The 25,466-nt window shown below is 38.8% G+C and overlaps 3 protein-coding genes and 1 non-coding gene across 5 annotated transcripts in view; all 4 read left to right on the top strand.

Annotated features, from left to right (window-relative positions):
• Positions 1-3,559: 3,559 nt before the first annotated feature.
• On the top strand, positions 3,560-4,420 carry LOC117622727. The gene is made up of 2 exons (XM_034353492.1): positions 3,560-3,948; positions 4,056-4,420. The coding sequence occupies exons 1-2, from the start codon at positions 3,680-3,682 to the stop codon at positions 4,114-4,116; spliced, it is 330 nt and encodes a 109-aa protein (XP_034209383.1). The 5' UTR covers positions 3,560-3,679; the 3' UTR covers positions 4,117-4,420.
• A 1,078-nt stretch (positions 4,421-5,498) lies between these two features.
• Positions 5,499-5,711, top strand: LOC117623667. The gene has a single exon (XR_004585194.1). It is a non-coding gene; the product is annotated as a small nucleolar RNA U3 (small nucleolar RNA).
• Positions 5,712-8,339: 2,628 nt separating this feature from the next.
• On the top strand, positions 8,340-20,653 carry LOC117620677 (histone-lysine N-methyltransferase ATXR3). Its single transcript, XM_034350818.1, has 20 exons — positions 8,340-8,592; positions 8,785-11,231; positions 11,427-11,483; positions 11,757-12,938; positions 13,156-13,529; positions 13,616-14,173; positions 14,344-14,444; positions 14,619-15,675; positions 15,819-15,890; positions 16,160-16,270; positions 16,348-16,448; positions 16,974-17,073; positions 17,167-17,262; positions 17,407-17,574; positions 17,670-17,795; positions 17,905-17,958; positions 18,435-18,682; positions 18,775-18,883; positions 18,978-19,280; positions 20,099-20,653. The coding sequence occupies exons 2-20, from the start codon at positions 8,912-8,914 to the stop codon at positions 20,273-20,275; spliced, it is 7,314 nt and encodes a 2,437-aa protein (XP_034206709.1). The 5' UTR covers positions 8,340-8,592; positions 8,785-8,911; the 3' UTR covers positions 20,276-20,653.
• Positions 20,654-24,919: 4,266 nt separating this feature from the next.
• LOC117622873 overlaps positions 24,920-25,466 on the top strand; it is a 9,813-nt gene continuing 9,266 nt past the window's right edge. The window contains exon 1 of one of the 2 annotated variants that reach the window (XM_034353667.1): positions 24,920-25,461. In XM_034353667.1, the coding sequence (XP_034209558.1) occupies positions 25,039-25,461 (423 nt within the window). In that variant the 5' untranslated portion in view covers positions 24,920-25,038. The remainder of the gene's footprint in view (positions 25,462-25,466) is intronic. The other variant, XM_034353666.1, reaches the window with a different exon arrangement.

Raw genomic sequence — 25,466 nt, 5'->3', positions numbered from 1 at the left:
GTTGAAGAGAGTAATGGGTAGGTTAAAGAAGCTGTCTTCGCCGGCCAGTGTTTTGTCGAATTTGCACTCATGCAGTATGATTTAAGACAAAACCACAACACTAATTTAATCAGCATGGATTTGCCCTTGAGTTTTGTGATGGTTACCTATCCTTTGCACTTGGTTTCTTGTGCCACGTGAAGCCACAGGAAAAGACAAATTAGACCTCTTCCCACGAGGACAAATGTGGTCATCTCACAAACATGTCAGTTCCCTATGGGGTTAAGGACCATGGAATATTGGCACATAAAAACCTTTGTGGATTGTTTGTTTGATTATTTTAAAAGGGAAGAGAAAAAAAAAAAAAAAAAAATTTCTTACTCAATCATTGTTTTGAGTAAACGAAGCTGCACCAGGGGAAGGTGCAACAATTTAAACAGGCTTTATATATATATATATATAGAATGAAATAGGTTAATTTGTCTTTTGCAGTGTTTGCATGGAGACGGAAATCCTAGAAAATACTAAAAAAAATGGATAAACTACCCATCTCCACTCGGGTCGTTTTTCATGCGGTTGTATAAAGTCAATACATGAGATGAGACTTCAGTTAACTAAGTGTTGTGTTGAAGTAAAGAGTAATTTCATTTATCTTAGTAGAGATATAGTTCCCGGCTTCTTATGTTATCAGACTATAAATTAAGACTAAAACTTAGGTAAAAATTCTTCCGTGAATATATATGAAGTGTTAATTTCCAAATTAAAAAGTTCAATTCCGTAAAAAGATTGGCATAATTTGCACGTTTATTTGATATCAACATCTCAAAGACTGGAAACAGCCAAAGTATATATATAGAGTATGTATTATTGGCTCTGACCTCAATAATATAAGATTTACTCGAAGAAAATCAAAAGGCTGTAAGAAAAGTACAAAAAAGAGAAAAAGTAGTTATTTCAATTCTGATTTGAAGCATCATATATATATATGATTCATGAATGTCATGACATATACATATTTTTCTCCGGAATAATTTGTTACTGAAAAGTTGTAGCTTTTGCTTTGTTTGCCTAGCCTGCTGCACATGAGAGACATGTCACTCTCACTTTACTTAGACAATCCGAAAAAATATCTAGTGATTTAGATTTTGCATTCCTTCACAAGAGAAAAGGAAATTGTCTTCTGTGTAATGTACGGTTGCTCAAGCCTTGTCGTCTCCATGAATACTTTTTTTGTACAATCTAGCTACTGTAAAGTTACTTATGCAATCAAGATCCTGTCTTTGAATCTCCCCTTCTTTAATATTGCTTAAGTAAAAGATAATTAAGCTTTTTAGTTTAAACTAAGTGGGAGTTAGCTGAATTTGTGGATAATCTCTAGCTGGGGGAGCTTCATTATATAATCTTGATCTTATGTAGGTTAATTATATTTCTTCCCCAATCCCATCCAAACATAAGAGAGCCATGAAGAAAAACAAGACCGAGAACTCTCGAACTCTATTTTGTTTATAGTGGAGCAATTGAAGGTGGTGGAAATGTATGTGTGCCCTGAAAGACAATTCAGTAGGGTAAGACAGCATTTTTTGCCACGTCAAAACAACAACCAGGAAAATTTGCTCGCTTGATTTGAAATATAAAATTATCTATAAGCATTGTAGATTTCACCCAAACTTTAGTCCTGACATCAATCAATCAATTTTTTTAAATGTTTGTCTGATACCAACAAACTTCAAAAGCCACAGAGTTATGATTTGATATGTTATGGACTTAGTTTATTGGTTAATCCAAGTGAGGTGACTAAGGCTTGAGAAATATCACTACCTAATATAGTATTAATAAATAAGTAAATATATGTGTGTTTTTTTTTTTTTTGGGATCAAAGTTTGGAAGGAGAGTTGTTATTGAGGATTGAACCTTATACTATTGATCTGCGAGTAAATGTTCTTACCATTAAACTATGAACTCGTTAATAACATTATATGACGGCTTAACGGTCACACCGAACACAAGCATGCCTTTTAGCGCTAAACGATCCATCTCCTATTGAAGCTCCAGCCCGTGCAGCCAGCACAATTGTAGGATGAGCCCATTGGGACAAACCCTATTTCTGGGTTGTGTTTGTTTTTGTTTTGCCCCAACTCAAAACATAAAACAGCCCATGGCCAAAACTCAGGCTCAAAGTTTCTATTGGAGAAAAAGAGAAAAGCCCAAGTTCTTTTATCTTTTTTTCCCTAAGATAAGATAGGATTACTTTCGTTTTCATTTTCACCGGGGCTTTGATTGTGGTTTGGAAGAAGATCTTTGATTGATGTGATGATTAGTAAAAACGATAAACCTTCCCTATAAGTGTAACATTTTGTGGTGGAGAAGTGTCGGTATTTCCCTACTAGTGCGGGTGCGGCCTCTTTTAAATTGTTTTATTTTCTTTTTATGGTGGGATTTATAATCTAGATTCTTCTTCTTCCACCTCTATGTTCGGCCTTAAATTGTGACAGTACATATGAAGACCCAGGCCAGCTACTCAGTGGACCAACAAGAATTCAATGTGCATAATGGGGCCTAACAACAATTTAATATTTTGTGATTTGAGTTAGGTGGTCGCAAGAATTTTGATTCTTGTGGAGTTCCCTGGATTAGGAAAATATCATTATAAAATAAAGTATTTTGGTTCTCAGATTAGTGGTGTTTGAGTCACTTTATTCTAATAATATTGTAAGTAGTTCAAATCTCAAAGATGAGGAAGAATCTAGGGAAAAATAAAAAAGGACCATTCATGTCATGTAGGCATGGGAAAAAATAAGAGATATTCAGTGATATACCCATTTCTAGCACTAATATTATAAATAAACCCTACACAATTGAATTCCTATAAACAAACCCAAAAAAAACCCAAAAAATGATAGCTAGCCTTATTGAATTTAATATTGATTATTAAATTACTTTGATGCCCTATTGAGTGCTTTGGGTATTTTTATGAGATTTTGGGGTTGGGCTTGTTTTAAGAAATTGATGGCAGTTTTGTAATTTATAAGAAGTTAAAAGCTTTTTTGTTATGTTGTAAATGGGCTTTGGGTGTGTTTCTAAAGTCCATTTTATATAGGGTATTTTTATAATTTGGGCCCCCATATTGGGTATAATAGTGAATCTCCCAAAAAATAAAGGTGAGACTGGAGATTCATGAAGGTGTATTAAATTGCAAGGGGTTTGTAACTATTTGCATTTCAGGTCCCTCATATCGCTTGTATAAAAAGAGAATGAACAAATAAAACAATAATTATTGTGAATATAATATCTAACTTTACTTTGTGGGATATTATTTGGCTAAGATCCGATAATATTTGGATAATGGATTAGGTTAACGATAATTAACGAGAAACTCTTAACCTGCAAAATTATGGATCCATAGGAAACTAAACAGGGCAAAACAAAACTACCATTTTAATTACAAAACGTTGATTAGGATTAATTAGATTACAGATTAACATTAAAGAAAAGAAGACACTCCACGTCAGCGTCATAAATCCTAACTTATCCCTATAAATAGATGCCTAAACTGAAAGTTAAAACCTACCAAAAGCAACAAACCTTCGTTCTCACGTTAATTCTACTTACACCAAACCAAACCATAAGCTATAGCTAGCATATAGGTTTTTTTTGTTGAGAAGATATACATACCAGATCAAACCAAAGCAGCAGATCAACCATGAAGTTCCTGTTGGAGTTGGGGTCGTGTTACCGTTCGTCGTCGTCGTCGAAGCAAACTCAAGATCATGAGATGATGAGAAGCCGTGTGAGAAGATCGAAGTCTGCAGAGTCTGCTCAACAATGGAGGCCAGCTCTTGTTGCAATCTCAGAGGATGGGGTTGCTTCTGGTCACGAGGGTAAGGCTCAGTCTGAGAAGATATCGTCCAAGAAAGGACGTAAGGCCAAGGCTCGAAGCCTCAGTTGCACTAGTCACGACGAGTTCTCCGGGTAATTATTATAATTTATTTATTGTAATTAATTGGTTTTCAGTTTAATTTCTGGTTGGTTTTTTTATTTATAATATTTTTGTGTGTGGAAATTTTGTGTAATTTCAGGGGAAACAATGTGCCTGTGTTCGTACCTGCAGCGTTTGCAGCAACCTCCTTCATGTTCTGATGAGTTTGCGGCAACCCCCTTCATGAACATATACAGAGTCTGGATCAGTTTTACTTTTACTGTTTTTTTTAATGTTTTCTTTTGTTGTAATTATTATGGAAGTTAGAGGATGGTTTTTTATTTGGTTTAGAACAGTTTGGAATTTTCATGTATTGTGCAGAATTTGAGAACTAGCTTATACGTACAGACTGAGATTAACTCCTCTCCCTTTTTATTTTTCTCTTTTTCTCTTGTTTCTTATGGTGTTGGGAAACTGTATTTTCTTAATTGAGTTATTAAGAAGTCTCTCTGCATTTAACATCAACGCATTTACACGTTTTATTAAAGAAAAAAAACCATTGGAGATCGGATTAATCTAATGGGTTTTGATAACTCCCCGTCATTATAATTGTATTAGACTGAAACGTACTCGGGATCCAGATCTGGGTTATGCTTATGCCGAAGCTGCATATCAGTTCCAAGATATAAAATAAACCTTGATACATATATCAAGCAATTACTGGAATGCAGTTTTTCTAAGTTGCTGTGCATTTGTGGTTTGGGCCCTGTTTGTTTCTTTGTGTTATTTTGGAATTGCTTTTTGTTTTCCAGTAGGACTTGTTTCCAGTCTTTGCTTTTTGGTTTAAGTTAGAGAGCTAAATAGCAATATATTGGAAAGTGAAGCACTCAATTTGTACTGGCCTCTTTAACCAAGTATTGATCAAATGTGTCTTTGAAAATGGTTGGTGCCTTGGTGTCTTTTCTTTCCTCTGAGATCTACTCCTAATCCTTCCGGCAAAATCATGCTCAGTTTTTTTACTATGTTCAGCAAATGGATCGATCCGAATTGTATGGTGCATTAGTTCTTGCTTGGGTACAAATTTTACCATAACCATTAGCCATAGAAAGTAGTTAACTTTGAAAAAACAGAAACAGCTTTGAACCCAGGAACGAACGAGCATGGACTTGTTTGGGAGTCTGAAGGTCGTGGCGGCATGAATGCAGCACCAAACTTGAATAAGAAGAAAATGTAAGAAGGGAGACATGTCGTGATAGTGGGGTTTCGGGTGATGAGTGTGAAGTAGAAGAGGAAGTCTAGAGGGGAGATAGAAGAAGTGGAAACGTTGAAAAACACTGGAGTTGGGATAAAATCTTGAATCTATAAACACAATGAGGACTTGTTGATAAAACTGTGTGTAATGCCTTTGATGTGAGGGTTAACTACAAAGATTTGTGAAGGCAATGAAAACGAAACGTACTGATACTACGAAATCAACGGCAGGCATTTGAATGCCACGGAAATCAACACAAAAATAAGACAAAGGCTCAGTCTCGAGAGTCCCACATCGAGAATATAGAGACAACTGTACGAGTTTATATAGCTCAGCATGTGAAGAGAGGGCACGACCTTACTTGGACAGGATCTGTTCTATAGGATCGTACCTCTGTATCCTTGATTTCTAAGGAGACAGGAATCCCAACTTGGTTGATGAATCAAGACCGTACGATCAGAGCGTGATTAACAGCTTCTGGTTCCTTGGAACCAAGTTAGCCGTAGAGGATCGTTCTCAGCTGGGTGACTGGCTGGGGTGGTTGTATCGGTTGTCTGACAGGTTCGCCTCTTCTTTTTGGGTCTGGGCAATCCCTGCGTTTTTGTCAAAGGAAATTGCCAGTCATTTGATTTAAAAGGCTACAACTTGAAAGTTCCCTAATTATGAAATTGAAGACCATGGTCTCCACTAGTGTCCATTGTCAGCATACAACCAAACTAAAAGGCTTTCAATCAGCTTGATTTGATGTGGTGTGGTAATATAAGCTTTTTGTCTGTGTTTTCCTTCTGGACTTAACTAGATTGTTGGAGAGACTTTGGGCTTGGCCAAGAATTCAAACTTCATTTTTTATACAGAATATTCTTGGATATAATTTAGACAATATCGAATTTAGAGCATCTTCAATGTTTAGGTGTAAAGTACGGAATGTAAAGTCACTTTCACATCCTCAATTGCATTTTCAATGGATATATATATATTATGTTTATACAAACTATATTCAATATTAATCTAATATAAATTACGAAAAAAGAGGATTCGAACTTGGGTATAAAGTAGAGATTCGACTTGGATAGCCCATGTGAGCCATTTACAATGAATATAAACACATTTTTAGGGCAATTAAAAGATGTACATTTAACCACAAGGTGTGGTGCAGTTGGCAAATTGCTACTTCCAGTTAGCAGACTGTCTAGTACCTAACTGGCAGTGATTCGAAATCAATTATAAACATTTTGTGGTCAGGGACAAGTCAAACTTGAAACGGGAATTTGTCCAATACATTTGGTTTTTGATGTGGAAAATATAAATTTAATCTCAACCATTCAATTAAAATAACAATTTGAAATCTTCTCAATTACGGCTGTTGATTTGCTCAAATAAATGATCTCCAAGTGTACTATATAGCTAGAAATCATTGAGAGAGAGAGAGAGAGAGAGAGAGAGAGAGAGAGAAATCTCCTCCACGTGTAGTACATAATCATTGCAGAAGTGAAAAATTGTGAGTATGAGATCATTCTCTTCTCTTCTCTTTTTTCTAGAGCTATAATGATTTATCTGTATCCTTCACCAAAGCCTTTGTAACTGTAAAAACAGTGCATCTTGCTTTTTTTTTAATCCTTCAAACGCCCAGATTGAAATCCTCAACATCTCAATCTCCAAAGCCCACGCTAGTTGACCCCAATTAAAAACTAAAAATAAAATTTTGTGGAACTATTTGTAGTCAGAGAGCCTAGTTAAATTTGTTGGGCTTCAATTGAGTCCAAATCCAAACTTGAACACTTTGACCAATTCCAGGAATTTTGGACACACGACCATTTTAATATAAAGTCGTAGGTGGATTTGATTTGAGTATCTCAAAGCCTCAAAACCACGATGACTTTGGGACTCTCTCCGCCTGCATATTTTGCATCTGCAAAGCAAACCCTTCTCCCTCCCCTCCTAAATTATTTCGCTCAAGTTGAGTTGAGCGCCAAAACCATGTTTACCAAAATAACCCTCCCTTATTTTCTATAATTTCTATCATCACAAGGACCCCATCATCAACTTAAAATGACAATTACACCCTTCACATCTACTACTATACCAAACATACCTTATACAAGGTGGGGCCCAGCACTAATTTATAGTAGTAATCAGCACAAATCAATACAATGATTTTTTGATTTTTTTTATAAAAAAATTACAATGATTTAAAAGTAATTTTGTGATATATATGAGAAGGTGATTCTCTTCTCATAATTTCTTTAACATATTTAAATAAAGTACTAACAAGTTTATTTGTACTTTTTTTTCTTCTACTTTAAAAATAAGTCACAAATCCAAATCCTTTTTATTTTATTTTTATTATTAGTAAATTTAAAGAACAAAGTCAATGTATACAAAATTAACCACATCTCAAAATTGTGAATGCTAGTTAGTCCATATCTTTGATTTGTATTGGTTGGGGGCGGATTGTGATGCACAAAAGATTTTCGTTTCGTTTATAAATTTGTTATATTTGTTGTGAGGCTAATGATGTTGATCATTATGCATTGTCAGTAATTTTAATGTGCTTGGTTTGAAGAACTATTTGATTTTTAATTAGAATATATTGCTTAAGTTTTTTTTTTCCCAATAAAATTGCCGTATTTAAAACAAAAAAAAGTCCACTTCTCAATGTATGTGTATTTGGAGTCGGTATGCAAATGACGTATGAAATTTATTTAACATTGTTTTATATTGTATGAATTTTTAGTTATTATTATTATTTTTAGTATAAGTGATAGTTTAAGATGTTATGAGGTTGGAACATAACATCTTAAGTCTTCATATCAAGACTCTTTTCACCGAGCTAGACCCTATTATCATATATTATTTATTTTTGAATAGGTGGAGTTGAGCCATAATTCACCGTTGTATGTAAGTCATAATGCAAGTGGAGCTCTTATGCTGGTGAAACTACTGGAGGCGGTTAAATTTTTTATTTTAAATTTATTTTATGAAACTGGAGTCGGTTAAACTGAAGGCCGGTCTCTTAAGTTATAGTAACTAGTTAACGAATCTGTTTCTACGTAGACCAAGACCCCAAGGATATTCTGGTAATTTTATCAACGTACCCCCACGACTCTCACAATCGTAACACAACCCCAAAGGGCAAAGATCGGAAATAAGAAAAGAAAAAAAAGAAAAAAAAAAATATAACAACACGGAGGTTTCGTCTTTCAGACCAACAAGAACAGCAACAAGAAGAGAGAGAGGAACGAACAGATAGACACACAAACTCTGAGAGAGAGAGAGAGAGAGAGAGAGAGAGAGATTTTCTCAGAGAGAGATTCATCTTGGAGCTTTCAATTCTCGCTGTTTATCGATCTGTCTTCGTCAAGTCTCTCTTTTTCACACGTTGTTTCGCTTCGCCAGCTAGATTTTTCGCGCCGATCTATTCACTCAGCTCGTCAAAATTTTCTGGGTAACTCGTAATTTTCCTCCCTACGATTTCAATTATCTTTTTTAACTTCATGGGTTAGGGTTTTGAATTTCGAAGCTTATTGAATTCGAGGTTTTTATGCTTCATTTTTCAGTATTTATGCATGCGTGTATTTGACATTGAAACCCTACATTGGGTTTGTATTGATTTGTTTGTTGAATTTGTGGAAAATAGGGTTTTCAATTGAAGCGAGGATTCGACAGAGGAAGACAGTTGAAGCGAATTGCAGTATGAGCATCGAGAGCCCCGGGGAAGGGGACAATTAGGGTTTTGGGATTCTGAGAATAGGGTTGGGATTTCCATGGGCGATGGAGGCGTCGCATGCATGCCTTTGCAGCATAATATCATGGACAGGTTTCCAATTCAGGACAAGACTACGCTTTGCGGAGGCAAGACTGCTAACAATGGCTTCAATTCCAAGCCGGTTAAGAAGAAGAAGATAGTGAAGGTAATGAAGCCCAAGAAGAAAGTCGTCAAGAAGCCCGGGTTTTCTAAGAACGTAGAATCTGAAGGAAGCGAATTGGGATTGGATAAAGGTGGTAACTGTGTTTCAAAAGAAGCTGAGAATGGTGAAAATGCTGAGGAAAAGAAGGAGGAAGTGGAAGAGGGTGAATTGGGGACTTTGAAGTGGCCCAAAGTGGAAGTGGAGAATGGTGAATTCGTGCCAGAGAAATCGAGAAGAATTGAGATTGAGAAGGGAGAGATTGTTGGTGAGAAATGGAGGAGAAGTGAGGTGGAGAAAGGAGAGTCCTTTTCTGGGAAATGGCGAAGAGGGGACATAGAAAAAGGAGAGATAGTTCCGGAGAGGACCAGAAAAGGGGAAGCTGAATTCGGGTCGTGGAGACCACCCAAGGATGAAATTGAGAAAGGTGAGTTCATTCCAGATAGATGGCAGAAAGGGGAAGTGGCCAGAGATGACTACGGTCACAGTAAAATGCGTAGGTATGATATGGGTAAGGACAAAGGCTGGAAATTTGAGCGTGAGAGGACGCCACCTTCTGGGAAGTATTCAAACGATGATGCTTTTAGAAGGAAAGAATTTAATAGAAGTGGAAGTCAGCAGAGCAAGAGTACGGCCAGGTGGGAGACTGGTTCAGAGAGGAATATAAGGATCAGTTCAAAAATTGTTGATGAGGACGGAGTGTACAAAAATGAGTACAGCAATGGTAAGTACTACCCCAGGGAGTACCCTCCTGTTAATCGGTTAAAAAGGTATGGTACCGATTCAAGTATCAGTGAGCGCAAGCACTATGGAGACTATGGGGATTATCCAGGTGCAAAAAGTCGCAGGGTTTCTGATGACACCAATCGCTCTGCCCACCCTGAGCATTATTCACGCCGTTCTGTGGAGAGGTCTTATCGGAATCCTTCTTCGTCAAGAGTTGCAGCAGACAAGTACCCCTCCAGGCATTATGAATCTACTTTGTCTTCCAGAGTGGTTTATGACAGGCATGGAAGAAGTCCAGGTCATTCTGAGCGGTCCCCACGTGACCGGGTCCGGTATTATGATCACCGGGATAGGAGTCCAATGCGCCGGGAAAGATCTCCATATGTCCATGAGAGGTCCCCATATGGTCGTGAGAAATCACCATATGGTCGTGAGAAATCGCCATATGGTCGTGAGAGATCACCGTATGGACGTGAGAGATCACCATATGGTCGTGAGAGATCTCCACTTGGCCAGGAAAGATCTCCATATGATAGGAGTCGTCAGTATGATCATAGAAACCGCAGTCTGTCTCCACAAGATCGACCTCGATTCCATGACCGCAGGGATCACTCTCCAAACTATTTGGAGCGGTCCCCACATGATCGGAGTAGGCCTAATAATCATCGAGAGATAAGTCGGAAAAGTGGAGCAACTGAAAGGCGGAGCTCCCATTATGGTAAGAGAGGGCAAGAAGATAAGCTGGTGCAGAAGGATCCCAGTGGAAAAGACTCATATTCATCCGCTAAAGAATCTCAAGATAGAAGCACTGTGCCTGACATTAATGGATCTGTGGAGACAAATGCCAACTGTGAATCTCTCAAAGAAGAGCCGTCTGAAATTCCAAGTGTAAATTGCAAAGAAACTTCTCAAATCAATGTAGCCCCTCCTGAAGAGCTGCCTTCTATGGAAGAAGATATGGATATATGTGACACGCCACCACATGTCCCAGTGGTTACTGATTCATCCACAGGGAAATGGTTTTACCTCGATTATTATGGTGTGGAATGTGGGCCTTCAAAGTTATGTGAACTTAAAACCCTTGTTGAAGAAGGAGCTCTGATGTCTGATCACATGGTCAAGCACTCAGATAGTGATAGGTGGGTAACTGTTGAAAATGCAGTTTCACCACTGGTAACTGTAAATTTCCCATCCATTGTATCAGACTCTATAACTCGACTAGTAAGCCCTCCAGAAGCTTCTGGTAATCTATTGGCAGATACTGGAGATACTGGGCAATATGATACTCAGAGTGGAAAGGAGGCAGCAGTCACTTTGCTGCCGCCAGGATTCTGTGCAGACGTTGGTATAACTACTTCTGAGCCTTTAAAAGATCTCCACATTGAAGAAAGGGTTGGAGCCCTGATGGAGGGTTTAACAGTTATTCCTGGCCGGGAGCTTGAAGCTGTTGGAGGTGTGTTTCATCTAATTATTATTTTTATTATTATTTTAAAAACCTTTAATTGATATTTTCTTTTCCGGTTACACTTTTAATTGATATTTGATAAATTGTGTTTTGTTGTCACATGTTATACTCTTATGTCATTTATATTTTTGTGTGGAGATTTCTTTGTTTTTGTCATGTTTTTAAGTTTTTGTCGTTTTGCAGAGGTTTTGCAAATGTCATTTGAACATGCACAACGAGAAGGATGGGGAAACACAGAAGGTACATATTGGTTCCTCAAGTTTTATTTTCGCATAATTGTTTGCTTGCTTGTTTCAGCCTCTTCTTTTTGTTGATTTTTGAATCAGCTCTGACTGCTTAGAATGTGAGAGTTAAATAGAACATCAAATTTATGTTCTGACAAAGTAGAATGTGAAATCTAAATAGGACGTGAAACTGATGTAATTGTATTTGGAACATAATATTTACAGCCTTAGAGTTGAAAAGATTATGAGAAATACAAGTGTTAACTTACACATCTCTTGGAATTTACAGGCTTCACTCAAGGTCATGATGGTGAACAGTACGATCAGAAAACCGAGGAACCAGGATATTCTGAAATTAAAATAAAAGAAGCTGCAGAAATCAGGTTGACTGCACCCTCTGACAAGGACTCTGGTTTTTCTTGTGGTGATTCTGGTGACTGGTTCTCTGGTCGATGGTCATGCAAGGGTGGTGATTGGAAGAGGAATGATGAAGCTTCACAAGAGAGGTCTTCTAGGAAGAAACTTGTTGTCAATGATGGTTTCCCATTATGCCACATGCCGAAGTCTGGGTATGAAGACCCTCGATGGCATAGAAAAGATGAATTGTATTATCCTTCACAGAGCAGAAGGCTTGATCTACCTAGTTGGGCTTTTTCATGTCCAGATGAGATGAGTGATTGTAGTGGTGTGAGCAGAACGACTCAAATTAAGACTACTGTCATAAAAGGAGTAAAAGGAACTATGCTTCCAGTAGTCAGGATAAATGCATGTGTTGTTAAAGACCATGGTTCATTTGTTTCTGAGCCTCGCATGAAAGTTCGGGGAATGGAGAGGTATACGTCAAGGTCTGCTCGGTCATATTCTGCAGGCAGTGATGGGAAGAGATCATCGGGAGAAGGTGATTCTCAGTTGAAACCAGTTAGTGACCGAGGTTCACAAGGCTCTTCGAAATGCATTACCTCCATTAACATCAGCAAAGACCGTGTTTGCACAGTTGATGACTTGCAATTGCATTTGGGTGACTGGTACTACCTTGATGGTGCTGGCCATGAACGAGGACCTTCATCATTTTCTGAGCTACAGGTCTTGGTTGATCAAGAAGTGATTCTAAATCATAGCAGTGTTTTCCGGAAATTTGATAAAGTCTGGGTTCCAGTTAGTTCTGCCGCACAGACTTCTGAAGCTACTGATATGAATCAGCAGGAGAAGAACATAACATCTAGCGATACTTCAGGGCTAGCTCCTTCACAATCTCAAAGTGCTGTATTTGACGAATCAAACACAAAGTTGAGTTGGTTCCACAACCTGCACCCTCAGTTCATTGGCTATACCTGTGGAAAGCTTCATGAATTGGTGATGAAATCTTACAAAAGCCGGGAGTTTGCTGCCGCCATAAATGATGTTTTAGACCCATGGCTTAATGCAAAGCAGCCCAAAAAAGAGTTGGAGAAGCACATGTACTGGAAAGCAGGTATGATCTGGTCAATTTGAATCTCCATTAGCCCTCATTTGTTTTCAGCTCAATTTTTTTTTTCAGGAATGCGATATTTTATTTATTTATCTTTTAAATCATATTTTGGTGCTCTGCTCATCATTTTCCCATGTCATATCTATACATATGATGTGTTTGATTTCCTTTCACCTTGAACTTTGGTGTCCGTCATTAATCTATTTGGGGGTTACTGCAGATGTTGATGCACGTATTGCCAAAAGAGCAAGGTTGCTGGTTGATGAAAGTGAAGAAGAATATGACATGAGAGAGGACTTGCAAACCGTAGCAAAGGATGAATCTACATTTGAGGATTTATGTGGTGATACTTCTTTCAACAAAGAAGAGAGTGTGAGTTATGGCTCAGAGATGGGAAGCTGGGGTTTATTGGATGGGCAAGTGCTGGCACGAGTCTTCCATTTCTTGAGACTAGACATGAAATCTCTTGCCCTTGCTTCTTTAACCTGTAAGCACTGGAGAGCTGCCGTCAGGTTTTACAAGGATATTTCCAGACAGCTTGACATGTCATCCTTGGGCCCTAGGTGCACTGATTCCATGATTGTGAACATTATGGTAGGTTTTACTATTTTTTGGCACCTACAGAAAAGTAGGAAATTTATTTACGTCCTCTTAAGTTTAATCTAATTGTTTGGTTGCAGAGTGGTTATAGAAAAGAAAAGATTAATTCTATGGTTCTAATTGGTTGCACCAACATCACTCCCCACACACTTGAAGAGATTCTTGGTGCACTTCCTTGTTTATCTACCGTAGATATCAGAGGCTGCAACCAGCTTGGCGAGTTGGTCAGTAAATTTCAGAATCTAAACTGGATCAAGACTCGAAGTTCACATGGTACAAAGATATTTGAGGAATCCCATTCGAAACTAAGGAGTCTGAAACACATCACCGAAAAATCTTCATCTGTTTCCAAAAGTAAGGTTCTAGGTAATGATATGGATGATTTTAGTGAACTGAAAGAGTACTTTGATAGTGTGGATAAGAGGGAGACAGCAAATCAATCATTCCGGGGAAGTTTGTACAAACGTTCAAAACTGTTTGATGCTAGACGGTCCTCATCCATTCTATCTAGGGATGCTCGCATGAGGCGATTATCCATTAAGAAATCTGAACATGGTTACAAGAAGATGGAGGAATTTGTTGCTTCAAGTCTGAAGGATATTATGAAAGAGAATACCTTTGATTTTTTTGTCCCCAAGGTACTGGTTGTCATTTGCCTCCTTTATTTTCGTATTTGAGATGCTTTTTTTGGTAGTTCTTTTCCTTTCTTTGTTTTATTTTTTTATTTGTTTTATTTGTGTTCGTCATTTTCTTATATATTATAATATAAGTGTGTTCTGAAACTTTGTTGTTACATTTGCTTTACCAGGTTGCAGAAATTCAGGATAGAATGAGAAATGGTCATTACATTCGCCGAGGATTGAGTTCTGTCAAGGAAGATATCAGTCGAATGTGCAGGGATGCAATAAAGTAAGTTCTTTTTCATTTTTGGCTTGTATGGGTAATCCTTGATCATGTATAATAATCAGAACCTTTTTCTAGTACCAATGTGAACCTTTCTTTCTCTCTCTCTCTCTCTCTCTCTCTCTCTCTCTCTCTCTCTCTCTCTCTCTCCACCTCTCTTATATTGTTTATTGTGTGCAGAGCAAAGAATCGGGGTGATGCTGGAGACATGAATCACGTTATAACATTATTCATTCAACTTGCCACGCGTTTAGAAGGTGCTTCTAAGTCGTCTCATGAAAGAGATGAGTTGATCAAGTCATGGGAAGATGATAGGTTTTCAGGGTTCTCTTCTGCCTCCAAGTATAAAAAGAAGCTGAATAAAGTAGCAACTGAAAAGAAGTATTCGAATAGGAGTAATGGTACTTCCTTTTTGAATGGTGGTCTGGATTATGGAGAATATGCATCTGATCGAGAAATCAGAAGGCGTTTATCCAGATTGAATAAAAAATCTATGGATTCAGAAAGTGAAACCTCTGATGATCTTGACAGGTCTTCTGCAGGTAGCAAGAGCAATAGTGAGAGTACTGCCTCAGATACAGAAAGTGACTTGGAATTGAGGTCACAAAGTCAAACTGGGCAGTCAAGAGCAGATGGAAGCTTTACATCTGATGAGGGTTTTGATTCTATGACTGATGATCGTGAGTGGGGTGCTCGCATGACAAAATCAAGCTTGGTTCCTCCTGTTACGAGGAAATATGAAGTAATTGAGGAATATGTTATTGTATCCAATGAGGAGGATGTGAGGCGGAAAATGCAGGTTTCTTTACCAGATGACTATGTTGAGAAGTTTAATTCTCAGAAGAATGGAATTGAGGAGGCTGATATGGAGCTCCCTGAAGTAAAGGATTACAAGCCAAGGAAAATGCTTGGAGATGAAGTTATAGAGCAAGAAGTTTATGGAATTGATCCCTATAGTCACAACCTTTTACTGGATTCCATGCCAGAGGAGTTGGATTGGCCTCTTTCGGAGAAGCATTTGTTCATCGAAGATGTGCTCCTCTGCACATTGAATAAGCAAGTTAGGCAGTATACTGGGAGTGGAAATACGCCTATGATATATCCTCTGCGCCCTGTTGTTGAAGAAATCCTTAATGCTGCTGAGGAGAATGGTGATGTGCGAACTATGAAAATGTGCCAAGGTATATTGAAAGCCATAGACAGTCGACGTGATGACAAATATGTTGCTTATAGAAAGGTAAATCCATATCATCAATTTATTGTAGTAAGTTAACCTTTTGGTATTCCCCCTTTCCCCCTTTCTTTTTTCATGTGTTATTTGCTGCATTTCACCCAAGACATTAGGATGTTGACTATTTGATGTTATTTAATTGTTGTCAGGGGCTTGGTGTCGTTTGTAACAAAGAAGGTGGTTTTGGAGAAGAAGATTTTGTTGTGGAATTTTTGGGGGAGGTATGGTTGCATATTTGTTTATGGAGTTGTTTTCTCTGTCGTTTAATCATTTTAAGGGGAGGCTTGTCGACAATCACATGTTCATTATCATGCTGCCTTATTTCATACCCTCCTTACTGAATTTTTTTTCTTTTAAAGGCGATAACATGGATATACAGATTATAATCCCTCATGAAAAGTAGTGTGTGTATATATATATATATATATATATATATATATATATTGTTACTGCAATTTCGGTAATGAGATTCCTAATTACTATGCTTCAGGTTTATCCTGTTTGGAAGTGGTTTGAGAAGCAAGACGGGATTCGATCTTTGCAGAAAAATAATAAAGATCCAGCTCCTGAATTTTACAACATTTATCTCGAGAGGCCCAAGGTGCTGTTCACTTGCACAATTTCATATGTAGTTTTATTTTCTTTGTGGACATCTGATCATTCATAATTATTTTGCAGGGTGACGCCGATGGGTATGATTTAGTTGTTGTGGATGCTATGCATAAAGCAAACTACGCAAGTAGAATTTGTCACTCGTGCCGACCTAATTGTGAAGCAAAGTAAGTTATGTTGTTCTCTTGCCAGGTTGAAATTCACCTTGCATATTTTGACATATAAATTATCACATCCCTGTGAACCATTGCGCTTCTTGTAGTTGACAGTTTTTTGTTGTAGTTTGTTTGCACTTAAGATGTGAAGAGCACTTCATGTTTTTGTGTAAGAACACGCTTTTTCTGAAAATTTATTTCCTGAGTATTCAATTCTGGATAACACAGGCTTAAATGAATCTGTTTGATTTTTATTGCTGGAATTTGAATGATTGTATCAACGCTTAATAAAAGACAGGTTCCTTTTTTTTATTTATTGTTTATGCTTAGCACTGCCGTAAGAAGTGCGAGAGTTAAATATGGCTTGATTCTGTGTTATGAAGGCTTCTTTTGCTGATAACAAAAAGGCCTCTTTTGGTCTTATATTGGACAGAAGTACTTGTAGTAATTAATTTCTTGCTTTAGAATTGCAAGATTTTAGTTTAGTTTTAACTTTTCCTGCTAGTTCTATAAACATCTAGTGTTTGTTGAATACAGAGTTACTGCTGTAGATGGTCGTTACCAGATTGGAATCTACACTGTACGAGGAATTCAATATGGGGAGGAGATCACGTTCGACTACAATTCTGTTACAGAGGTATGCCTCTTTTGCCTATGGGTCTCATTTACACTAGATTGCAATGTACATGACTAAGTGTGTAACAATTGGTGCATATCTATTTTTTGACAGAGTAAGGAAGAATACGAAGCATCAGTTTGTTTGTGTGGCAGCCAAGTTTGCCGGGGAAGCTACTTGAATTTGACAGGCGAAGGAGCTTTTCAAAAGGTAGTAGAAAATAATTGCTGTACTCTAGTCTTAGAGGCTTAGGTTCCTCTTGAGGGGAGCCATTGAAGTGTTGTTGGTATTCTTCTCTTTTATCTTTTAAAGTCATTTTAATTTTTATTAACTGGAGTGTTTTGCATTCACCAGGTGCTGAAGGACTGGCATGGAATTCTTGATCGTCATCAGTTAATGTTGGAAGCTTGCGAGTCCAATTCAGTATCTGAGGAGGATTATCTTGACTTGGGAAGGGCTGGTTTAGGCAGTTGTTTGCTGGGTGGGTTGCCAGATTGGGTGATTGCATATTCGGCTCGCTTGGTATGTGACCTTCCTGCTTCCACAATTTTTTCGTTTTTGGTAATTTTTGAAATCAACTATCATTTACTCTCCTGTCACTTTCATTTTGGTTGAAGGTGAGGTTTATAAATTTTGAAAGAACAAAGCTTCCTGAGGAGATTTTAAAGCATAATTTGGAAGAAAAAAGGAAGTATTTTTCAGATATTTGTCTTGAGGTTGAGAAGAGTGATGCTGAGGTTCAGGTGAGTGTTGTTTACTAATCTCTGTTTCTCTGTGTGTGTGTGTGTGCGTGTAGGTGTTATCATGCCTGCCTGGGTGCTCCCTTGCTTATTATTTCTTTTTGCATGACAGGCTGAGGGTGTGTACAACCAAAGGCTTCAGAATTTGGCTGTTACTCTTGATAAGGTGATTTGCCTTTTTCCAAATCGTAAAGGAGCTTGTCATCCTTTTGTTTCTTTATCACTTTGTTAAATACTTATTAAAGTAATTTAGTGTATACCTTTTGTACTGAGAGTTGTGCTCAAGCACATTGTCATGATATAATGACACTGGTATAGGCTGTTATGGGTGGGATTCGCTATACTGCTTGTAGGAAAGTTGCATGATATGAAGATTTTTAACTTGGCCAGCTTGCAATTCCTATCGCTAAAAGTCACATATCATGTTTTGAACCCAAACTGATATACACATTTGATTATTGTCAATTGAATTCTTTGTTAGGGTTTCTTTTTGTTAATTCTCAAATTTCACCTTTAACGTTTTGTGTTGGGAAACTAATTACCTTATGAGGCTTAGTGGGTAGGTCCTTATTCTCTGTCATAACTAAAAGGTCAAAATTCTTAATTCTGTTGCATTAAGAAGATCTGTTATGATATCTACAGGTGAGATATGTTATGCGATGCGTTTTTGGCAACCCAAAGAATGCTCCACCTCCACTGGAGAGGTTGAGTCCTGAAGCAGCTGTTTCCTTTCTATGGAAGGGAGAAGGATCACTTGTTCAGGAGCTTCTTCAGAGCATGGCCCCTCATGTGGAGGAGCACTTGCTTAATGATCTCAAAACCAAGATGCTTGCTCATGATCCATCAAGTTCGGATGACATATGGAATGAACTTAAAAAATCTTTACTTTGGTGAGTGGCACATACTTGTGTTATTTTTTTCATGCTTTCTTTTGACTTTGTAAACAATGCCAACTTTATGGAGTCCATTGTTTATTTGGAAGGTTGAGAGATGAGGTGCGGAATCTCCCCTGTACATACAAGTCTCGGCACGATGCTGCTGCTGACTTGATCCATATTTATGCTTACACAAGGTGCTTCATTAGAATACGGGTACGTCTTCTTAATGAGATCCTCTAGAAAAAATTTCTAGTTGATTTATGATTCTGCTAATTTGAATCTGAAGCATGCTTCATTTTACTTACAGGAATACAAAACAGTAACTTCGCCACCAGTATACATTAGTCCACTTGACCTAGGCCCCAAGTACACTGATAAACTGGGATCGAGTTTTCAGGAGTATTGCAAGACGTATGGGGAGAATTATTGTTTAGGGCAGCTGATTTTTTGGTATAACCAGACAAGTGCAGAGCCAGATTGTAGCCTGGCTAGAGCAAGTAGGGGTTGCTTGTCATTACCTGACTTCGGTTCCTTTTACGCGAAGGTTCAGAAACCTTCACGGCAGCGTGTTTATGGCCCAAGGACTGTGAAATTTATGCTTACGAGGATGGTGAGTTACAGTTTTTCGTTTTTCTTTCTGGTGCCTTTAGGTTCTTTAAAGTATTATGCATTGCACTCTTAACAGAGTTTGTGAGTCCTTTGTGTCCGGCTTTTTACATGCCATTTTCTCTCGAAATGAATACCATATTTCTAGCCATATTCTCGTCAGAAGAAATGCTTCAGATGAATTTGTTTGTATAAATGTTTTCTAGAGGTTGGTTTACATCAGAAATCCAAATTCTAGAGAGAAAAAGAGAGCTCGGCATGATCTTTAGTAGATTTGGAGAAAGCTATGATAATATGGCGAGCCTTTGGAAAGATGAGAGCAACAAATAGAGATAAATTAAGCTGATAAAGGGTACGCGTGATGCAGATGTGACGAACTGTAGGAGAGACTTGTGGTTTTCCAGTTAGTAAAGGCTTACATTAGGGATCATGACCTACTTCTTTATCTTTTTGCGTGGATAATAGATGAACTGGAAAGACGGAATCAGGGCAAGTTTTCATGGTTTATGTTATTTACAGAAGATATTGCTTCGATTGATAAGGTTTTAAGCCACAAATTGATCAGTTGACTCAATTGTATACCAGATGCCTCAATAAAAATTTGGACATAAAATAAACACGTTGTTTGGTGTTGCGTAGTTGCTGCGTTGTGCAATTCTTTTATTTTGAAATGGAAACGCAAAGTTCCCAGAGACGATGGATTTGAAGGAGTCAATTGGCTTTTGTGATGTTTGAGACACTCTCTTTGCTTGTCGGTTGAGCTTCTTGTTTTATTATTTTTGGAGTTTATAACTCATATATTTCAATGTTTTCCTTCTCCAGGAGAAGCAGCCCCAGAGACCTTGGCCCAAGGATCGAATATGGTGTTTCAATAGTTCTCCGAAAGTTTTTGGCAGTCCGATGCTAGATGCCGTTGTGAATAATTCTCAGTTGGACAGGGAAATGGTGCACTGGTTGAAGCACAGACCTGCGATATATCAGGCTATGTGGGATCGGTGAAGCAAGCTTTGGCAAGCGTCAGGAACCAGCAGTGGGATTAGTGGCTAACTCGTTAATTGTTTCGGAATGATTTTTCGATTTTATTTTTACAGCTGCCCCCTTTAATGTGGGGGAGTTGGGTAATCATTCCAAAACATGATTCCTTCCGCTGCTTTCTCATTCTTGTGTACAGTTCTTCATCTTTGTAATTTGTAATTCATTATGTAGCCAGTAGAACATTTGTATTTTTTTTTTCTTCTCCCTCTTCTAATTTTAGAAAGAAATGAAAGGAAAAAAGAGAGTAGTCCATGGCATTAGCTTGTCTTTAATTTCTGTTCAGCCCAATTTGACTTTCAGGAATTTTATCCTCTAATATGAGAGGCCTGTAATTATCAACCACATTTTTTTTTCAAAATAATGTTGGGGCCTATGCATATAATCCAAGGGTTGTACGGTTTGTGAAGCAAACTTTGCATCTCCATTTCTGATATCAACATAGAAATTCACAAGAAAGCCTTCTCATGCTGCCTTTGATTTATTTATAAATAAATATTAAATTCTCAAGGTTTTAACTTTAACTGGGGGAAAGGGCGGTGGGAAAACTAGCGTGTGAGCGTTTACACAGTCTGAGCAATGTTTATGTATGCAGAAAAAGGGGATAGTGACAAGTTGAATAATAATGGAGTTTGGACCCTTGTCATGATAACTTAAGGTCTGAGGTGTGCAAAGCAAATACTTAAAATATTAAAAACCTTATATCTAATCAGAGTTAAATAAAGCATGGTGAATGAATCACAAGTAATTGAGTTGTTATGCATTTGTTAATTTGCCAAATTAGGATGCAATGCAAAGGGCAGAGAGATCAAAGTGTGAGGTGTTGTGGAATAATTATATATGAGATGTGGAAAATGATATATTTTGGAAATTAGAAGGGCATTGTGACTATTAAGGGAGAGGGGAATCGAGCATAAGATCTCAGGTGTAGGGGGATAAACACTCTTAACCAATTGAGCAACAAAACTCCTTGCAATCTCAATGATGAAATTATATGGTTTGCTTTGCTTGAGTAATTGAGAGGCAATTTTGTAAATTCGGGGGGGTGTCTAATGGAACAGTACTAGACTAGTAGTACATATATAGGTAGGTCTGTGGCAAGTCTGAGAAAAGACACGCCTATCATCATCGTCCTTCCTTCTCCCCCGCACTGCAGTCATCAGAAAAATGTCTGGGGAGTCTGAAACTCCCAAATTACCCCTTTCTTTTTGCCTCCAAAAGCAACAAACATATGCCCTCTTGGGGGGGCTGGCTCTCTCCCTTCCCTTGCAAGAAATGTGATCCCATGTTGCCCAAATGCGAATGCGAAAGAGTGTGCACTGAAATTGAAAAAAGACAAAAAAAAAAAAAAAAAAAGCGACAAAGAATGCGGAGGGGCAGCGACACCTGTACCCCCGTGGTGCGCCGTGCTGTGTACGGACCCTGACATCACAGCCGCTTAATGCTACGATCGCCAATCCCCGAGCCCCACGTGTCCCTTCCCTAACGTCCCTGACACTATTTACATACTCATATACTATGATATATATCCGCATATCCATATCATATAATTCATATTGTTGCTCTGCTCGCAGATTTATTCTTACACGGAGAGAGAGAGAGAGAGAGGAGAAATATGGAAGATAGCGAGTTGGTGATGCTGATGAGGTCATTGTTGGCCAAAGCACAAGAAGAAATCAACACAACCAACACTTGGGAGGCGGAGGCAGAGGAGGTCCCCACCTTCACCGCCATGTTGTCCTCCGCCGGCGTAAGCCTCCACTCCTTCCTATCCACCACCGCCGCTCACGACGACCCTCTCGACCCAAAAGCAATGTCGTCGTCCTCCTCCCTAATGCCCCTACCCTTCTCTGAATTCGCTCAAGACACCCTCATAACTACTACTCCCACCCACTCCCCCACCACCACCTTCAACTTCACAACCGCCGCCGAAGCCGACTATATCCAGACCCAGATGCAGAGCCCCCTCCTGAGGCTGCCCAAGCACGAACCCATTTCCAATTACCAAGACTACTTCCCAATCCCAAGCCCAAGCAACACCAACGTTTGCACTTCTCCTTCATTTCATCATCTCCCACAACAACAATACCAGTTTTATAACAACCCACCTGATCTCAACTTGGAGTTCACCATGCACAGTGCTTCCAGTGCTACCAGCACCCCCATCCACCACCATTCTCCCTATGACTCCATGAATGACTGCTCTTCCATCTTCCATCACTTACCAGATCTCCTCCCTCTCGACCCATTTAATTCCCCCTACTCTTCTTCATCTTACAAACGCGCTCGCCTCTTCGACCCTCCTCACTTCCAAAATCTCCATCTCTCTACCCCCCTCCCGCTATTTCCATCTAACAACAATACCCACAACGCCCTCTTGCCCTCTTCGTCTTCTTCACCATACAAAATTCCTGCTAAGCCTAGAACTAGGAAAAGGGGAACCCCATCTCCTTCTCCATCTCCATCTCCATCTCCGCACGCTAGCTCTCTGGCTCGCGGCCGGCGCCAGAAGCTCAGCGACAAGACTCGGTGCCTTGAGAAGCTGCTTCCTTTAGACAGAAAAATGGACACCGCCACCGTTTTCGAAGAGGCCTACAAGTACGTCAAGTTCCTCCAGGCTCAGGTCACCGCCCTCCAAGCCATGCCCGTCGTCACCCCCAACAGCTCTTCTGCAAGCGCTACTGGTTTTGATGATGATCATCTTTCACCAATGAGTAGCCGTACCACTGGTGGGCTCGAGAGGCTGAGCCGCAACCAGCTTCTGCAGGTGTTGCTCAACTCTCCTGTGGCTCAGACCGTCATGTACTCTCAAGGCTGCTGTGTCTTTTCCGTCGAGCAGTTGGCTAAGTTCAACTGTAGCAGGTCCTCCAGAGCCCGCAATCTTCTCCGCCATTACTATCCCCATCTCTTCTTCGATTCTCACTCTCCCACAAACTAATTCATTGATACTACCTACATCTTCACTACTGCTAGTTACTGCTTAATTGGGTGATCTGCTATCCTTAATTTCTGGGTTGTTAATTAGTTTGTCTGATTTGTCTCCTTCTTTTTTCATCAAGTAGTCAGTGGGATCTTTTTGGGACAGAGTGTAGGTTGGAAATATGTCATTACAATATTGTAACCAGAGTTGCAAGCAACTATAGCTAGAAACAGAGAAAAACAGAGAGAAACAGAGAAAAACAGAGAGAAATAGAGAAAAACAGAGAGAAATAGAGAAAAACAGAGAGAAACAGAGAAAAAAAGAGAGTTTGATTTTGAGTATTAATTAGCTACTGTTTTGTTTACAGTTGTAATTGAAATGAAATGACATTCTGGGAAATTCCAGTTTGAAAGGCCGATACTTCTAATTTCTTGCTTGCTGAGCAATCATCAGTCGTTGTTATTGTATTTTTATGTGTTTTATTATGGTTTGGAAGGGTGATCATATATTTGCAGTCTGACATTGTTCATGCATGATACTCTGTTTTCTACTTTTTCCCAAAACAAACAATCAATACTTACTTTCTCTGTTTTCACACTCACACAAAAACAACATGCAAAACATCAGACTGCTTGTCTGCTGGCTATGGCATTTCATCGGTTTTGCTTTTAGTATTTCCATGCTCCGCTGTTCCTTCTCTGTTTTCCTTTCAATTATTTATTTTTATTGTTTTATTCTGATCTCATGCTATATGAATACAAGCCCTGTAATATATGGATCAATGCATATTGTCAATTAAAATCAGAAAGTTTAGATAACTCAATTTTCTACCAACACACTTCTTTTTCTTAGGCAATTTTGAAGGACGGGGCCAGGCCTATTTGGTTTTGATGGATTTTGATATCGAGTTATCTAATAAGGCTTTTCTCAATCTGGAAATGCTATAACGAGGGGTTGTCGGAGGAGTTCAATCCCACTATCCAATTAGAGAGATAATATGAGACTTGAATTTTTTAATGATCAGATGGTTGGATTGAACCCCTCAATCACATGAATTGTAATATGAACTCGCAGGCTTTTTATCTCAGCTCACCATATCACATTGCGGTAGAGAAACCCAAGTATAAATTGGTCCAATACATCTGGGTCCGATGAATATGAAAGTAGGCCAAGATCCAAGAATGTGCTGCTCATGAGTTTGCATATTCTCATGTCACAAGCCAACACATGAAAAGGCCCACATTAAAGCGTCGCGCTATTTGCACTCCCCGAAAACCCAATTACTCTTCTAATTCAAATTACGTTAAATATATTCAATTATCTCCATCACGATTTATTATTCCACATTTTGTCGTACTAGAATCTAATCACCAACTCAGAGACTTTATAACTCACTTCACTGTGGAGGATATGGATGTGCTAAAATTAAGGATGTGTGAAAACGTTACCAAAATTTCTAAAGCTTGCAGAAAGAAAATGATTGAGATATCAGTAGTGGAGCAGGATACATTAATAATTGGTGCACAATCAGATCAATGGTTTCTAAAATATCTTCGACATGGAAAGTCAAAAAGGTTCTGAAGATCAGAGAATTACCCACCGATTCATCTTTGGGCGTATATGGGCGGTGTAAGAAAAGATGCTTAGGCACGCTCCTCTATGAGCTGGTTTATGCCCTTCTTTTCTTGCTTTCCCATCAAAGGAATCCAAGACCAAATAAAAAAATATTAAGGAGAGAAAAAAGACCCAAAAGCAAAATAAAGCTTGCACTGTGTAGACAAAAGAAGCTTTTTTACCTGCTTCTCAGCTAATGATCCATTCTACATACTTTAATACGTACCCTTTGACACATATTCCCCCTTACTCTTTCTTCTCCCAATTCAAAATTCATATTACTCCCATCCTGCTCATCATCCACAAACAAACTCAGCTCAGAGAGAGAGAGAGAATGGCAAGACTAGGAGGGTTTTTCGTGTGCCTCTTGATCGTGGCAATGGACATCGTAGGTGGGATTATGGGCATCGAAGCAGAGCTTGAACAAAACAAGGTCAAGCACTTGAGGCGATGGATTTTCGAGTGCAGAGAACCAAGCCATGCAGCTTTCAAGCTGGGATTAGCTGCAGCAGGACTTTTGGTTGCAGCCCATGTTGTTGCTAACTTGCTTGGTGGATGCAATTGCATTTGCTCTCAAGAAGAGCTCCAAAAGGCACCTCCTAATAAGCAACTCTCTGTGGCTTG

The sequence above is a fragment of the Prunus dulcis genome, chromosome 3, assembly GCF_902201215.1.
Source record: "Prunus dulcis chromosome 3, ALMONDv2, whole genome shotgun sequence".
Classification (NCBI taxonomy): Eukaryota; Viridiplantae; Streptophyta; class Magnoliopsida; order Rosales; family Rosaceae; genus Prunus; species Prunus dulcis.
This window is presented reverse-complemented; position numbering and strand designations above follow the sequence as displayed.

What these genes read in the sequence shown, in the direction of transcription:
- LOC117622727 (XM_034353492.1), top strand. Translation starts at nt 3,680, where the DNA reads ATGAAGTTCCTGTTGGAGTTGGGGTCGTGTTACCGTTCGTCGTCGTCG. An exon ending in AGTCACGACGAGTTCTCCGG is followed by an intron (nt 3,949 to 4,055) that starts GTAATTATTATA and finishes GTGTAATTTCAG; the next exon opens with GGGAAACAATGTGCCTGTGT.
- LOC117620677 (XM_034350818.1), top strand. Translation starts at nt 8,912, where the DNA reads ATGGGCGATGGAGGCGTCGCATGCATGCCTTTGCAGCATAATATCATG. An exon ending in AGGATGGGGAAACACAGAAG is followed by an intron (nt 11,484 to 11,756) that starts GTACATATTGGT and finishes TGGAATTTACAG; the next exon opens with GCTTCACTCAAGGTCATGAT. An exon ending in ACTACAATTCTGTTACAGAG is followed by an intron (nt 17,074 to 17,166) that starts GTATGCCTCTTT and finishes ATTTTTTGACAG; the next exon opens with AGTAAGGAAGAATACGAAGC.